The following is a 14,391-nucleotide window of genomic DNA, read 5'->3' on the forward strand; positions in this document are numbered from 1 at the left end:
TGGTACGGTATCTAGGTAGCCCAAAAACACAATGTTCATGTGATTTTTCATTGTCTCAAGATTAAAGCGCAAATAAAAGGTGTTTTCCCTTGTACAAACTTTCATCCTATGTTACATCAATCCTTACAACAAACTTTCTAAACTCATTTGCCCCGGAAGCAATGTACTCGTTCACACCGACACCTAAATCCTCGTCCGAGCAAATGGACAGTGCCCGAATCCAGTCATTTGAAAGCAACCATCTTCACCAAGAAGACGAACACATCGTTCTGGTACAAAATGCAGCGTTTGAGAGCGTCACGTCATGCACAAATCCGCACTGCCTCTTTCCCAACTCTAGACATTCATCAGCCAGTGGTGCCGAGGAGTGCCGATGCGTGAGAAAAGAAGTAAAGGAGAAATCCCGTATAGCTCAAGTTGACCTACCAGAGCCAGAGGAGTCCATCCCAAGTTCTATTTCGACCCCAAAGTCTTGCCACACAGAGCGCAGACATGCCCCTCTCCCATCATCAACTCACAGCATCACTCCAGTCAGCTCAACTGATTACGAAATCCCTTTGACCCCGGGGCCTGCCTCCAATGTACGCCAGTTGGCTGCGAAGTTTGCCGGCATGTGCACGGAAATGACCTATCCTGGAAGAATCAATGTAATCACAAACATCTCCGCACTCAAAGTACTTTCACAGAACCAGCGATAGCTCAACTAGGGCGTAGGCGCTTTGAAAATCCTCTTATGAGACTGGAAGTACTGGAGTGGGATGGAAAGATAACGAGGGTCCCGGCCAACACGATGTTTGGTGCTACTAGGGGATCGAAGCACTGAGAATTTGGGTCGGGGACGGCGTCGAACATCTAGAGGAATCAAAGACTGTAATGATTGTTGGGGCATTGTGAATAGAGAAAGAGGATATAGCTAGTTTTGACGAGGTAGAAGTGCGGGATAGTACAAGCCCAAGTGGGAATTTCAATAACTCCATAACTGTTGTGGAAATGGTGATGTGTTTTTTCGAATTGTGAGCGTCCTTTTTGGTACTTTTTGCGCATGGTTTATCGCTGAACTAGAAATCATGCTGTGAAGTGGTTTTGCTGCCGACTATGGCAGCCTATCGGGGAGAACGCCCTTTTTGTGTTTTGGGCTGATAAAGTTTACTTGAAGGGCGGTGTTGGGGGCCTTATCTCATCTTGGGGGTCCCGTGCCCTCGCGTTCTCGCGTTCTCGCGTTAGGCAACCACTGTTAGTAAACACAAAAGGCGGGGCATCCGCGCTCTATGGCGAAACGTAAAACAGTTTTCAACTCGTCAAACTTCTACATGTTCATCGCAGTATTGAAGAAAACTAAATTCTTATTCTTACAAAGTCAACGCTCAGCGACTTCCATATCCAACATCATCAATCGTCCTCAAGCTTAGGCACCTCTTGAAAACTCTTTCCAGAGCAATACTACCTTTCAGCGTCAAATCACAATGCCTGGTCTCTCTACCCACCCAACACTCCCTTACCTCTCTTCTTTCTTCGCCAGCGTCTTTCTCGGCTTCGGAGTCACCTACATCCTCTATCCCCAGACTGCCTATTCCCTGTATGGCTTCTCATCGTCTCCCACAAATCTAGTCGACTGGGCCGTCATGAAGCGCGTAATGATTCTTTACGGTGCGAAGGATCTGTTTATTGCAGCGGCTATCTTTGCGTCAACGTGGTATGGAACGAGGAAAAGTGCAGGACTGGTGCTCATGGCGGCGAGTGCGTGTGCGGGCGTTGATGGGTACGTAGTTGGAAAGGAGGCAGGAACAAATCATTGGAATCATTGGGGCTATGGAAGTGTTATGGGAGTACTTGGGGTTGTGATGACGGGGTTGTTGGGTTAGGGCATTGGATCGTTCGTGTCGACAGACGGGTTTCTAAGAACAGTGACCAAGACGAGAGTGGAATAGCCTACCTGTGTCTGATCTAGCGAATGAATGTAGTTAAATAAATGTCCTAATTATATCGCATGTCGTCGAACAATAGGCTCGGATGTGACTGCACATGCGAGAAGCTGCCAGACCTGGTTGAGGGCGCGAGAGATGATGACCTCTGTATTGACTTTTCTCCCTGGAAGTTGACACTGATTACTCCAGGGATGTCTCAGATTGGGAAGACAGCCAGAGCCAACTCCAATCGTGCGAAAGGCTGCTTCATCTCAGTTTGTTGTCTTCCTTGTCTCACTCGCCATTCTCGTCCAGGGATGGAGAGACAACAGATACAATAGCGGCTTGGACCTTATATTTAATAAGGTCGGCCCTCCTACTTAGCTCGTAACTCCACTCTAAGGGAGTCCAAACGTTGTTCAATTCCTCAACCTATAAAGCCATGTCGACGCGACAACTTCGGTCCCAAACTCTCGCGGAGAAGCGACACCATCGCTCCGGTACTACGTATGGTGCGTTGGATCGCCCTGTCAAGCGGCAGAGGAAACCAGAACCTGTCCACTATCAATGCCACACCTGCGACGAGAGGAAACTAGAAAATCAGTTCCCAGACTACAACCCTTCAAGCGAATGCGAGCACGAGATCCACACCTGCACTGACTGTTTGAGGATATGGGTCAATGTTCAGATAAGAAGTCGTCTGTTAACGGCGATCGGCGATGATAATACCTTCGGCATCAGGTGTCCAGAATGCCCCGCGGTCATGAGAAATGTCAATGTCCAGATGGCCACAGACCCGAGGATGCGCTTGCAGTTCGAAGAGATAGTGCGCAGGCATATCGCTAACAACACGCCTGGCTGGTTCTGGTGTCTCTATCCTGACTGCAACGCTGGGAAAGTCCATGACAGTACAGAGCAGACCAATATTTGCATCTGTCACAGATGCGGGGCGTACGCTTGTGCTCCTTGCAACCGACCATTCCACCAGGGCGAAACGTGCTCAGCCTATCAAGCAAGGATCAAGGACCGTATTGAGGAAGAAGATCGTTCGCTCCAAACAATCAGATCCAGGACAAGGAAGTGCCCAAGGTGCAAGGTGAACATTGAGAAGAACGGCGGTTGTAGTAGCATGTTTTGTAAGCAAGATTCATGATGTTTAAAACTAACAGAACATGTCGCTAACCTCCTAGGTTCTTCCTGTCGGACTGGTTTTCAGTGGTTCTGGTAGATAATCACGGATGAGGGCAAATGTACGTCCCACTGGCTCTTTCGGTGGATCTCAGACTGAAAGATTCCAATTGACGATATGGCGTTAGAGCATCAAAAATAGAGTAATGGGCATAAAAAATCACAGGTCTGACCAAGGGTGTTGGAATAAAAAACTACAATAGCAACAAGAATTGATATGGAACTCGGAGTTCGGGTGTTAACATATGCACGTGCCAGTCTCTTTCACCTTTACGCCAAAGTTGCTGCCTGATTCGGTTAAGGAAGCCCGAAGACGGGCCGCTAACTAAGAGCGCACAGGCCGACCCTCTCACATATAAGACCCGCCTGCTCTCACTTACCTTCGCCAACTTTTTCCCCTTATTTACCAACAGGCTTTTGTCTGTCATCCGCCCTTTGGCGTTGATTATTTTTGCAGCTGTTGCCTGCCGTCCGCCCGTGGCGATAATTACCTTTGCAACCACTATTGCCGTCCGCCTATTAGCGATGACCACTTTGCAACCATTGTTGCCGTCCGCCCATTGGCGATAACTACTTTGCAACTGTGTTGCCGTCCGCCTATTAGCAATAATCTTGCAACTATTATTGCTGTCCGCCCGTTGGCAATGTTTTTGCAACTATTATTACTATCCGCCTGTTAGCGATGCTTTTGCAACTGTGTTACTGTCTGCCTGTTAGCAATGCTTTTGCAACTATATTGCTGTCTACCTACTAGCAATAATCTTGCAACTGTGTTGCTGTCTGCCCGCTAGCAATAATCTTGCAACTATTATTGCTATCTGCCTATTGGCGATACTTTTGCAACTGTATTGCCATCCGCCTGTTAGCAATAATCTTGCAACTATTGTTGCCATCCGCCCATTGGCAATGCTCTTGCAACTATTGTTGCTATCTGCCTATTAGCAATGCTTTTGCAACTGTATTGCTATCTGCCCATTAGCAATAATCTTGCAACTATTATTGCCATCTGCCCGCTAGCAATAATCTTGCAACTATTGTTGCTGTCTGCCCGTTGGCAATACTCTTGCAACTATTATTGCTATCTGCCTATTAGCAATGTTTTTGCAACCGTTGTTGCCATCTGCCTATTGGCAATAATCTTGCAGCCGTTGTCTGCCGTCCGCCCATTGGCGATGATCACTTTGCAACCGTTGTTGCCGTCCGCCCATTGGCGTGGGCCTTTTCTTGTAGGCGGTTTATCTGCTATACGTCCGTTGACGTTCTCTTTGTATTGGTCTGGCCTGCCAAAATCTCTAGGTATCATGCCTCAACATTTCGCTTGCCTCACACTGCACGAGTGCTTGTCTACTCGCGGTCCCTGTTGTCGACACTGGCTTCGTGCCTCTCATACTGTGCTGGTGCATGTCTGCCAACAGTGTTCTTACTTTACCTTTTCCGTTGAGCCTAGATCCTTGTGATCTAACTTGAAGGCGAAGAGCGAAGAACAAGAACAAGAGAGACGAAGATGAAGTTTATAATAATGGTAGCTAGGAAGTGCACTTGAAGGTTAGCAATTGATGAGCCGGGGAGACATCGAGACTATCGCATTACAAGAGCAACTCGTAGAGAGTGTAATGAGGTTAAATCTGCACTCTTCACGTTCATTGTTACAACGTTGTTTCCAACACTCCTTGGGCACCACTTGGTGCGACAAAGTGAATAGTGATTTCTGGCAGCTTATTAATGTGAGAATAAGATGGCTAGGATGCTCTCAAACCACGAGAAACGCGAGATATAAGCAATACAGCAGGTAACCTCAGGAGCATGGATAGGTAGGTTTGTTGTGAGTATCCACTACTATTCCAATCTATTCCCGATCCGTCCTGCCGACCTTCGAGTGTTCGCCCCTCTTTCTTCGGTCCAATCCTGAACGGACAAGACTCCTAGTTCTTGCCTTTCTTATACCTGGGGAGCTTGTTGATCTCGTTGCCATAAGCCTGGACCTGCTTAGCATGCACGAAATGGCACCCGACCTCGCGGCATCCGCGGCGAATACAGTTGTTGCGGAAGCGCGGCATGGGCGGCCTTCCAAGAGATTGGCCATGACCGCGACTGTGATGCATTAGTTGTGTTGGGTGTGCTTTCCGGGATGTACTTACGAATAACGCGAACCATTGGGAAGAGGGGCTTGATCTCGCAGTTGGGGGACAGTTTGACCTTGGAGAGGGGTTTGAGGCGACAAGAAAGCTGGAGACGGTGAAGTGGCGTGGTAGTGTACGGTGTCGGCCCATACGTTGTTCCCATTCTGCGTCTTCGTGATTGTTCCCGATATGCACCTCCAACTTCGTCTTCTGGGTCTCAAGATTACTGACGTGTAACTCTAGTTTACCAACGTGCAGCTCGATATTCCCCTGCTTCACCTCTAGTTTCTTGATGCTGTTCTCTAGCTTGTTCTTGCGATATGATATTTCTTGGACCTCATGGGAGACGTTGGACATCTCAACTTCGCTCAACTTTTTCATGTTTGTTGCAACCTTTAGCTCCGCCATTGCGGTCGACAGCTGAGTCTCGATAATGTTTTTCTGCGTCTGTTGTTCGGCGTTATAACGGGAGGGCTTGTACAAGTCGTAGTAGTCGCTGATTGGCAGGTCGCCATCGTAGTAGTCGACGTTATTGCCGTTGTAGTCACTGGTATGGGCGTCTTCGTCGTCGTCGTTGTCGTCGTCATTGTCGCGATAGCCACGTAGATCTTGTTCGTTGACTTGACTCGTAGTCTGGCGTACTTTCTCGAGGTAGTCTATATGCTGTAGCTTGCGTTCTGCTGACTCCTTCAGTGCGGTAATTTGGGCATCTTTCACAGCGAGTAGCTCGTCCTTAGCGGCGTGGGCAACAGCGTGCGCTTCGATGACCACGCGGAGAGAGCTGATGAAGTTGTCTTTGTTCTGGTCTGGGTCTGCCATGTTGAGAATGCTCCTATTCGGGTGACAATAAGAAAGCTTGATTGGGCTCGTTGCCGCCGGTGGGAGTAAAAAGCTGAATTTAGAGTGGGAGGCGGGGCTTCTTATCTCAGCCTCGCGCGCTTGGATCCCACTTCACTACGTCAGGAGTGAAAGGAAAGTCGCGCGGTGTGGAAGAGCGATATGACCAACCACCCCCAGTAGACTGCCATTGTCCATCACTCTGCACACATCTTTCGCCCACCAGAAAGAGATTGTGCATGAGTATCTGAGTGTGTGTCGCAGAGGAAAAGGCACCCACGTAGACTTACTGTACTCTGCTCTTCGCTCGCAACGTCAGTGCGAGTTAATAGGCACGCAGTATGATCATGGATAATTAGGAACTTGACGGCTGTTATGCATCCCATCTGGTCCTTGAATTATCTTGTTCAGTCAGCCTCGTTCTTAGAAATCGAGTAATTTGGTATGGCGAATGGATTGCTGTTCTTGTTCCGTTGCTCATGGCTGACCACCACCACAGACCCGAAGGACTTAAAAAAATTATACGCGCGTCAAGTTTGCGCGGATGGATCGAGTTCCCGCACTCAAAGTACGTCTACAGCCTGGGATAGCTTGAAAGGTCCCCATGCGTCGTGAATAACTTTTAACTTTTGCATCCAATCAGAATTCATGAGCGTAGCTATTCACCTCGCTGCAAACACTGGAGCTGCAAAGGGAAATCAATCTAGTACTAAAGACTGGAATCAGCCTCTGGTCTCTCATAGACTAATGTAACAACGGTCTACCGTAAACTGTATGCAACTGCCTCTTTAAAAGCTGGACTTTTGACGTTGAACCGACGCTAACTGAGTTGACGTTCCCGTACAGCCGTAATTTGTACTAGCCGCCAGACTACCATCCCGAAAAATTAAAAGATCACAGGATACGGGTATAAAATAGTGTTAATTTGAAAAATTTATTATCGGACCTATGGCGCAATGGTAGCGCGTCAGATTCCAGTAGTATTGGAAACACCTGAAGGCTCAGCGTTAGTTAATGTCCACGTACAAAATGCGTGTGTGCGATATACTAACCGACAAAGGTTCGACTCGCTGTGGGTTCACATGCACACTTCCTTTTTGCTCTTTTTTAGGCCTTTTTCATGCGGCTATGATGCTTCCTTTAGTGTCACGGCAAGTAGTTTTGAGGCATCAAGTGATGCTTTTTTGGTCTGTCAATTCTCAGGAAAATAGAAAAGTTACTGCACGTTGCACGTGCAGTCGCGTAAACAAGCGCGGATGCCGGCGCGTCATCCACGGTCTTGTAGCCCGGTACGTCGATTCCCAACAGCACATTTGCAATGCCTGACATATGGAGCGGAGACATTCTGCTCCCCGATGGCAACTCAATTAAAGGTATGTATTTTAAGAATGATAAGCCTATCTATCGCGAGGTGCTAATGCATGTGTAGATGTCGGCCTCGCGTCCCATACCCTCGCGTCGTCACCCGCCATTCCTGGTCCCGCCCTCCACTTCCTCTCCACCGTTGACACTGCTAAGATTCCACTATATATCGCCGCAGGACCGAGCCTAAATGTCTGGACGACAAGCGAAGATACAGAAGCATGGTTCGAGTCGATTTTGCTTAGCAAGCCTACTCCCACCATTGGAACGTCGGGCAGCGCTGCTGCCAACGAGTGGTGGCATCTTGCGCGCTCGCAGTCGCCAATTGGGATCTTAGTCCAAGTTCAGGATGTAGCACAAGAGGGTCAGCGGCCCAGAGTGACCGAGTTGCTTTTTTACGGTACCATAGCAGGTCCCACAGCGGGGCTCCCAACACCACCGTCGTCTTCGCCTTATCCCCTTGATGCACCAGCCGAACCCTTACTCGAGCTCCGCGTACATGCATTGCCGCTATCGTCTGATCTTCTATACCATCAGAGTGTCGAACCGTCCTTCCATGACGATGTCCAATTTCTACCGCCGCTGCATGACAGCCATTTTACACCCAAATCACCAAAGCGAACGCGAGATATCTTTGAAGAGGCGACCATTGCGAATAAGAAGGCGAGGGGAAAGGGTGGGCAGGGTGTTGCGGCTGCAGCTGCTCGAGCGAGTGAATCGCAACAGCAGCAGTATAGTCATCGGAAGTCGCTCTCTATCGATATTAAACCTCCCCCTTTCCCAGACTTTAGGCCACCGTCTGCCAACAGCGGACTTTCCCGTAACAACTCGCGTCAATTATCCCGCTCACCGAGTGTATCTTCTGACACACGACCTTTGAGTCGTAAAGGCCTTGCAGACGGACACGGCAAACGCTCTAACCTTTCGCAAGTCGCTACCGTACCGCTACAACCAGAGGAGCCCACAACAGAATCGAGGAACAAGGAAGCTCTTTCGCGAGTAGTCATGGCGGCAATGCGCATGCACGGGATGCATCAGCGGAAGAAGAGCAGATCACGCGGCGTATCTGTAGCTCCGGGCGTTGAAGAGAGCCAGCAGATGAGCGAAGAGACCACCGCTGAAGAAGTCGCTAATGACGACGAATTTAAGCTAATTTATCACCAGACGTACAAAGGCGCAGCACTGGCCCTGGTACGTACAATAGCGTCAATTTTCTAATCCTTACTAGCTAACGTTACATTTCGCAGCGCAAGCACATGGCGGATAAACCATTGCATGTCCAGTCAGCCCGATTGCGCGACGTTGTCGAGAAACTACTCGTGATATTCCTGAGCGACCCACTTGCGGAAGTACCTTCGAATGAGACTGCAAACCCTGTAGCTACCCCGGGCAGTAGTCGGAAGCTCGGTGTCCCCAGGTCAAACCAAAGCCATGCTAGCCCTTTCGATCTTCCTAGTATAGCTCGGGCGGGCGTGACTAGGTCTGTGACCGACACTCAATTTCACACTGGGTCGCCAGTGAGCAAAAGGAAGGTCAACGCAACATAAACACAGTTCCTGCGAAATGTCACATCATCCAAGTCTCACAAGATTGCATAGGGCAGGCAAAGTTGGAATGTGGATGTCAAGAATACCAAGTCACGACCATCATGAGCCCTAACGCCATAACCATCTGGGACAACAACCGCGGACTGAAGACGACCGTAATTGGCTATCAACCTGTGTTGATAACTATTAGTGGTTGCGCTCTATTTTCGCAGCTTCGCTCAATCGCCCGAGCGAGCCGTGGAGGTGATGCACAGATGGCACGAATGTCACTAGCACTCGTAACTCCAGTTTTTCCATCTTTCAGTACCGCATATAAGCCTTTGAAAAGCAGTACGAGCGCCGCTAAGTTGCTATTATTGGCACTCAATGCTGATGGTCGTCCGCTGACTAGCCATTGGAATACGAGGATCGTCAGCTTTGCACCCCGCAAGTGGTAACTGTTAAAGTCCACGGTTGTGGCGCCGCAGTAGCCGTGCTGCATGATTGATCTACGTTCCTTTGCATCATAGCATCGTGGCCATGGATGTTGGTGCCTTCACTGATGAAGTCTCGCCATCAAGTAGATGCGTTGACGTATCCTGAGGCGAAGCCACTCGTGTTTCCTCGTGTTTGGTAGTACCGACACGGAAGCTTTGACGAGTATTGGATTAGCACAATTTGTCGACTGAGCTCTACAATAGAGGGTATAAAGAGTCAGAGTTGCGCACCACAGGACACTATTCACCAAGCTCTCCACTGGTATCAACAACACAAAGCTCAAACGACTCCAACCAATTCCCATCATTGCTCTTTAACCGAACTGTTCGACATGCTCTCCAAGATCTCCGCTCTCGCGCTCCTCGCAGCCAGCGTTTCTGCCGCACCTGCCGGTTTTTGTCAAGCACCAGCACCCTGGACCTGGGAAATACATGGCTTCAGCAGCGTCTGCACAGCAGCCACGTGCCGTTACTCCTTCAACGTTTCCGGGCCCCCAGGTCCATCTGGCCAACCCTCGTTTGATGCTAGCGGTTGCGCAGGTACTAGTGTCCAAAGCGGATTCAAGTCCTGCTCCCAAGTTAGAGTAGACGTACCAGGTGACGTGCAGGCTCAAGAGTTCAATCATGGAATCGATATTGGGGCAAGCATTAGCGTGCAGTATACGTTCGAACAGTAAGTATACTTCGCAAGTAGAGCGATGCATGGTGGGGATACAAGGCAGACTAACATGCTATAGGAACGGCGTGAAATACACGTACACCGGCAACAACTCTGTGGCACACACGGGCAATGGCCCCGCTGTCGAGTTCACGATCATACCTACTGAGGTCTTCGCTGTTCCTAGTGAGGCATAGTTGATCGATGATGGTGTTTTAGAATGGAGAAAAAGGTGTGCGTCTCAACTGTCAGAGCTATAAGAGTTACCATGATCAATAAAGATGCCATAACGACTTGGGTACGCACTGAACACCTTCTCTCTTCGTACAAATACAACACGTTCAAACTTGATCTGAACGACAATTTGTAGAGAGCTCTAGAAAAGCTTTACAAATCTCTCTCTCCCTCTCTCTCACAGCGAAAAGATTCTGTCAACCTCTTATTAGTTTTCTTGTCAATCTTTGTGTAGCGTATTCAACCGTACTCCATACCATTTCTGGGCCCATCATAAGCATTGTATTCAATTTGTGCCCGGACAACTCCACATTGTCAGACCCGAAGATAGCCACCAGTAACCCTTTCATCCTCCACATTCTTCTGGGCAGTCATCCCCTCCTCTTTCTACAACCTTCCCTTTCCTATATGTCCACCATCATCTCCAGGCACCTGACACCCCAAACCATGCCGTCCACAACATGCCCTTCTCCTTCTTGGCCTTTTCGATCTTCTCCATGTACACTTTGAGTCTCAAGTTCAGCTTCGCGACCTCCCTCTCTAGAAAAAGCACAGACAGTAGGGCCGCTGAGTTGAGCCAGGGTAGATGAAGTGTCACCCCATCGGTCGAGCGCGTATGTGTTCTCCCCGTCCATGCCCTCGGCCTCGTACACCCAGTCCATCCTGTTGGCTGAGCGCATAGCTTCCCATGCGGTCAGATCCTCGAACGCCTGTTTGCGGGCCAACCACATAAATTCGAACATGGCCCTACCCTCCTAGCGCATTTCTTCGGCGATGTACGCTGCAGTGTAGAGTACGGTTATGCAGAGCTAGAAGAACATAACGGTATAGCCGAGGAGGTTGATCAAGCGCGAGATCCTCATGATGTACTATGGATACCAAAGACTTGTCTCAAACATTCTTGCTTTGTCTTGTGCATATCGACACATCAAGCATGTTCTGGCTCGCATTAGTCTACGCCAAACTTGAAGAAATTGCGCTCAGTTGCCATGTGTTATGGGGGTCTGCACGGAGCGATCCCATAATTGCTTGTGCCAGTATGGCGAGTAGTTTGAGTCATTGGAGATGTAGAGAAAATTGCGAGATTGAGACGGGTGAGTACTGAAAGACAGTCATAGGTTCAGATCACTTGTCATTTTACTACGCCAGATACGATATTTTGATCACACACATTTACATGAACCGTCTAGACCCGGCGAGCTGAGACTGCTTTGGCGACACTTCGTTGCTGTCCATCGCTCCTGTCGTCATCAGGGCGCTCCCATCTCTTTGGTTGTCCCTCTATCAGTAGTAATGTACGCCTACTATAGCTCATCCCTCACCCTCGCTCCACTCAGATCAGGCATGGCCATGATCTTGACCACCAAGCTCGTCCACCCCGTAAAATGCTGCGTACGCTGGCCCTTGCCCGTCTCAGGGTTATACTGTTCCCACGCGAAACCTGTCTCTTTCCAGCTTTCATATACCGTGTTAACGAGGTTCTTCCGCAATTCCGTGTAGAGCGTCTTTGCGCGGGTTTGATGCGGCCCTTTGTGTTGAGCGATGTTCTGTTTTATGGTTAGCAACATGTATACAGTAGGATGAGAGACAGTTTGTAACAAGCGAGGTAAGAACTTACAAGCAACTGCGATACCGCCAGATAGTTCATGTTCATCCAAATAGGCCCACGCCAATAATCCTCCGCGGTGTGATAGAATTCATCATTCTTACTCAAACTCCTAAGCCCATACGGACTCCAAAGCTCTTCCTCGTCGGCAATCAAGTCCAGCACCGCGCCGAGTCTCTTACTGTCTTTATCCACAAGGCCTGTCAAGAAGGGAAACAGCGAGATATATCCCTTGTGACAGACGAGCGCGTGCTCTTCGTAATCGTCGATTGTCGCGTCACAGTACGTCTTTGCCCTGTCGGACCAGTGCAGATCGTCAATGTTGCGAGTGATGGCTTCATCGTATTTAGCAAATTCAAGGGCGTCATCTTCTTCGCCGAGGTAGACAGCTATACGCTTAATCGCGCGCGTCATCATGCCCATCCAGCTGATGAGGTCAACGTGGAGCTCACCGGGGTGTGGGGGCTGAGCGCGAGGGTAGTCGTCGAGGCCGGAGGTAAGGATGTGCTGGGGAGTGCGTCCGCGCCAGCGATAGCCTTCTTTTGTCGAGAACGCTTCACGGTCGTAGCTCTTGATATCACCCGCTTGCGTCTTGCGGAACCAGAAGTAGTGGCGCTTGAGCAAAGGATAGAGGGTACGAAGATATTGCAACGCTGCCTCGCGATTGGAAAGCTGCATGAAGTAAGACTTCTCGTGTAGTAGCTTTTCATTGCTGGTGTCGGTCTTTAGCGCATCGAGCTTATCGAGGAAAGAAGTAATGACCATGAACAACGTCGGTGGGTTGGCATAGTGAGGAAACTGCACTTGAAACTCCTCAGGCACTTTGCTGCGAGCTTCAGCGCCGAGGATCTGCTCGCGACCAATCCAGCCATCTTCATCCATTAGCTTGAACCAGCTCTTGATAATGTCAAGTGTGAGATCAGCATCCCAGTCAATGACGGGCAACAGGTGAAAGCCTTCATCCCATAGAAAGCCTCGTGGGAAGAATGGCCGTGATGGGATACTTGTGTACAGCTCCGATGGCCCCTCGAACTGGGCCTGGTTCTTGCCTCGTGCCTCAGCAGCTTCTTCCCAGAAGCCTTCGCTATCTTCCTCGTAGGCAGAATCGTAGGAGCGATCGACACGGGAGTCGCCGTAGAAGTAGCCAATGCCACCAATTAGATTCGAGAAGAGAGACTTGGAGAACTCCTCGTAGCGCTCCTTTAGAAAGGGAGCTTGTGGCTTGAAGATGTCGGCAAACCGAGTAGAGAAACCGGAAGTAACAGAGTCGATCTGCTCTGTGAGGTCTTCAGATGTAATCTTAGTTGGCGCAGAGCCAGACGAAAAGATGACATCAAACTCGAATGGGCCTTCAAAAACCTTTTGGACTAGATGTATGTTCCCTGAGCTCGGCTGATGCTGGATAGTGTAGACCTGTGCAGGTGGTGGCGGGTTGTCCTCTCCGTACTTTGGGATCAATTGATCGATCTGGCCCTTCAAGTGGGCAAAGAGCAAGTTTTTGACCTGCCACAGGGCATCCTCAGGGACCTGTCCACTATGCACCAGGGTCCGATCCAGCGGTTTCTCGTCATAGCTCGGATGGCCAGTCAGCGGATGGTCGCCTTTGCCCTCAGTGATTGTGACTTGGAAGTCACCGAGCTCAGCTGTTTGACCCTTGAGCACAACATCGCCTTCTACGCCCGTCTCTTCTGCTTTCGCACCCTGCACTTCCAAGCTTCCCAATCCCTCCAAGGAGTTGTACCATAGGACCGTAGTCCTCAAATTTGGCGAAGCATCCTCGCGCGGAGTCCCCTTTATCCTGGCGCCCCAGCTGCCGCCATGCTCTCCACCAGGAAACTTGATGAACTCGGTCGTAATGTCGATGCGGTTCGCAGGGTCGTGAATCGTCTGCCGGCCGCCGCTGCGGACGTCGTATTCGTCCCAGCCGTAGCCGTCGAGCTCGTGCTGCTCGCAAGTGTGTCGGAAGGCTGCTTAAGCTTAGCAATTGGCCTTGATTGGACATGTTGCAGCAGAGAAACGAGCTGGCTGCTAGCTTCCCGCTGTTCTCTACTTAGAGCTGACGGGAAACACTTACTGTTCTGTACACTCGAGTAATCCTCCACCCTCGTCCACATCAGTCCGCCCATCAAACTCTTCGGTATCCGCGGCCTGACGCCAAAGTACAGGTTTGGCCTGTATGGACCCCATAACAAGCTGTCATTCGTGGCCTTCTCGATGCCGGCGACCTGCGCGCTCGTAAGAGGCAATTGGAGGGCCCAAAGACATGCGAGCCCTTTCCACAGGGGGCTATGCCGTGAGTCGCGCGTCATGATGTAAGTGGAGCGCGTGAAGCTTGAGCTTCAAGAGGTCGCGGGGTTTGGGACACATTTCGAGAGGAAGCAGCACCGCGGCGTTACCGGACTTTGATTGGATGACGTGGGAGCTCCTTCCGCCTTATGTACTACACATGAACTACTGCT

General features: G+C 49.9%; 7 protein-coding genes across 7 annotated transcripts; 5 read left to right on the plus strand and 2 right to left on the minus strand.

The window, feature by feature from the left end:
* Positions 1–39: 39 nt before the first annotated feature.
* On the plus strand, positions 40–1,039 carry K460DRAFT_365755 (uncharacterized protein). Its single transcript, XM_040933243.1, has one exon. It carries the CDS (start codon positions 162–164, stop codon positions 696–698), a length of 537 nt encoding a protein of 178 aa, XP_040787354.1. The 5' UTR covers positions 40–161; the 3' UTR covers positions 699–1,039.
* A 238-nt stretch (positions 1,040–1,277) lies between these two features.
* K460DRAFT_365756 (uncharacterized protein) lies at positions 1,278–1,949 on the plus strand. The gene has a single exon (XM_040933244.1). The coding sequence runs from the start codon at positions 1,464–1,466 to the stop codon at positions 1,860–1,862; it is 399 nt and encodes a 132-aa protein (XP_040787355.1). The 5' UTR covers positions 1,278–1,463; the 3' UTR covers positions 1,863–1,949.
* Positions 1,950–2,346: 397 nt separating this feature from the next.
* Positions 2,347–3,057, plus strand: K460DRAFT_429560 (uncharacterized protein; the record flags this gene model as incomplete). The annotated part of the gene is made up of 1 exon (XM_040938312.1): positions 2,347–3,057. The coding sequence occupies one exon, from the start codon at positions 2,347–2,349 to the stop codon at positions 3,055–3,057; it is 711 nt and encodes a 236-aa protein (XP_040787356.1).
* Positions 3,058–4,981: 1,924 nt separating this feature from the next.
* K460DRAFT_98854 (uncharacterized protein) lies at positions 4,982–6,211 on the minus strand. Its single transcript, XM_040938859.1, has 2 exons — positions 5,231–6,211; positions 4,982–5,183 (listed from the first exon to the last, which is right to left on the minus strand). The coding sequence occupies exons 1-2, from the start codon at positions 6,029–6,031 to the stop codon at positions 5,079–5,081; spliced, it is 906 nt and encodes a 301-aa protein (XP_040787357.1). The 5' UTR covers positions 6,032–6,211; the 3' UTR covers positions 4,982–5,078.
* Positions 6,212–7,367: 1,156 nt separating this feature from the next.
* On the plus strand, positions 7,368–8,958 carry K460DRAFT_283620 (uncharacterized protein; the record flags this gene model as incomplete). Its single annotated transcript, XM_040928670.1, has 3 exons — positions 7,368–7,422; positions 7,479–8,602; positions 8,659–8,958. 3 exons carry the CDS (start codon positions 7,368–7,370, stop codon positions 8,956–8,958), a joined length of 1,479 nt encoding a protein of 492 aa, XP_040787358.1.
* Positions 8,959–9,393: 435 nt separating this feature from the next.
* Positions 9,394–10,510, plus strand: K460DRAFT_98885 (uncharacterized protein). The gene is made up of 2 exons (XM_040938860.1): positions 9,394–10,107; positions 10,172–10,510. Exons 1-2 carry the CDS (start codon positions 9,767–9,769, stop codon positions 10,287–10,289), a joined length of 459 nt encoding a protein of 152 aa, XP_040787359.1. The 5' UTR covers positions 9,394–9,766; the 3' UTR covers positions 10,290–10,510.
* Positions 10,511–11,417: 907 nt separating this feature from the next.
* K460DRAFT_310717 (glycoside hydrolase family 63 protein) lies at positions 11,418–14,274 on the minus strand. Its single transcript, XM_040930159.1, has 3 exons — positions 14,007–14,274; positions 11,945–13,899; positions 11,418–11,873 (listed from the first exon to the last, which is right to left on the minus strand). Exons 1-3 carry the CDS (start codon positions 14,239–14,241, stop codon positions 11,631–11,633), a joined length of 2,433 nt encoding a protein of 810 aa, XP_040787360.1. The 5' UTR covers positions 14,242–14,274; the 3' UTR covers positions 11,418–11,630.
* Between the last annotated feature and the right edge of the window lie 117 nt (positions 14,275–14,391).

The sequence above is a fragment of the Cucurbitaria berberidis genome (assembly GCF_010015615.1).
Source record: "Cucurbitaria berberidis CBS 394.84 unplaced genomic scaffold K460scaffold_3, whole genome shotgun sequence".
Classification (NCBI taxonomy): Eukaryota; Fungi; Ascomycota; class Dothideomycetes; order Pleosporales; family Cucurbitariaceae; genus Cucurbitaria; species Cucurbitaria berberidis.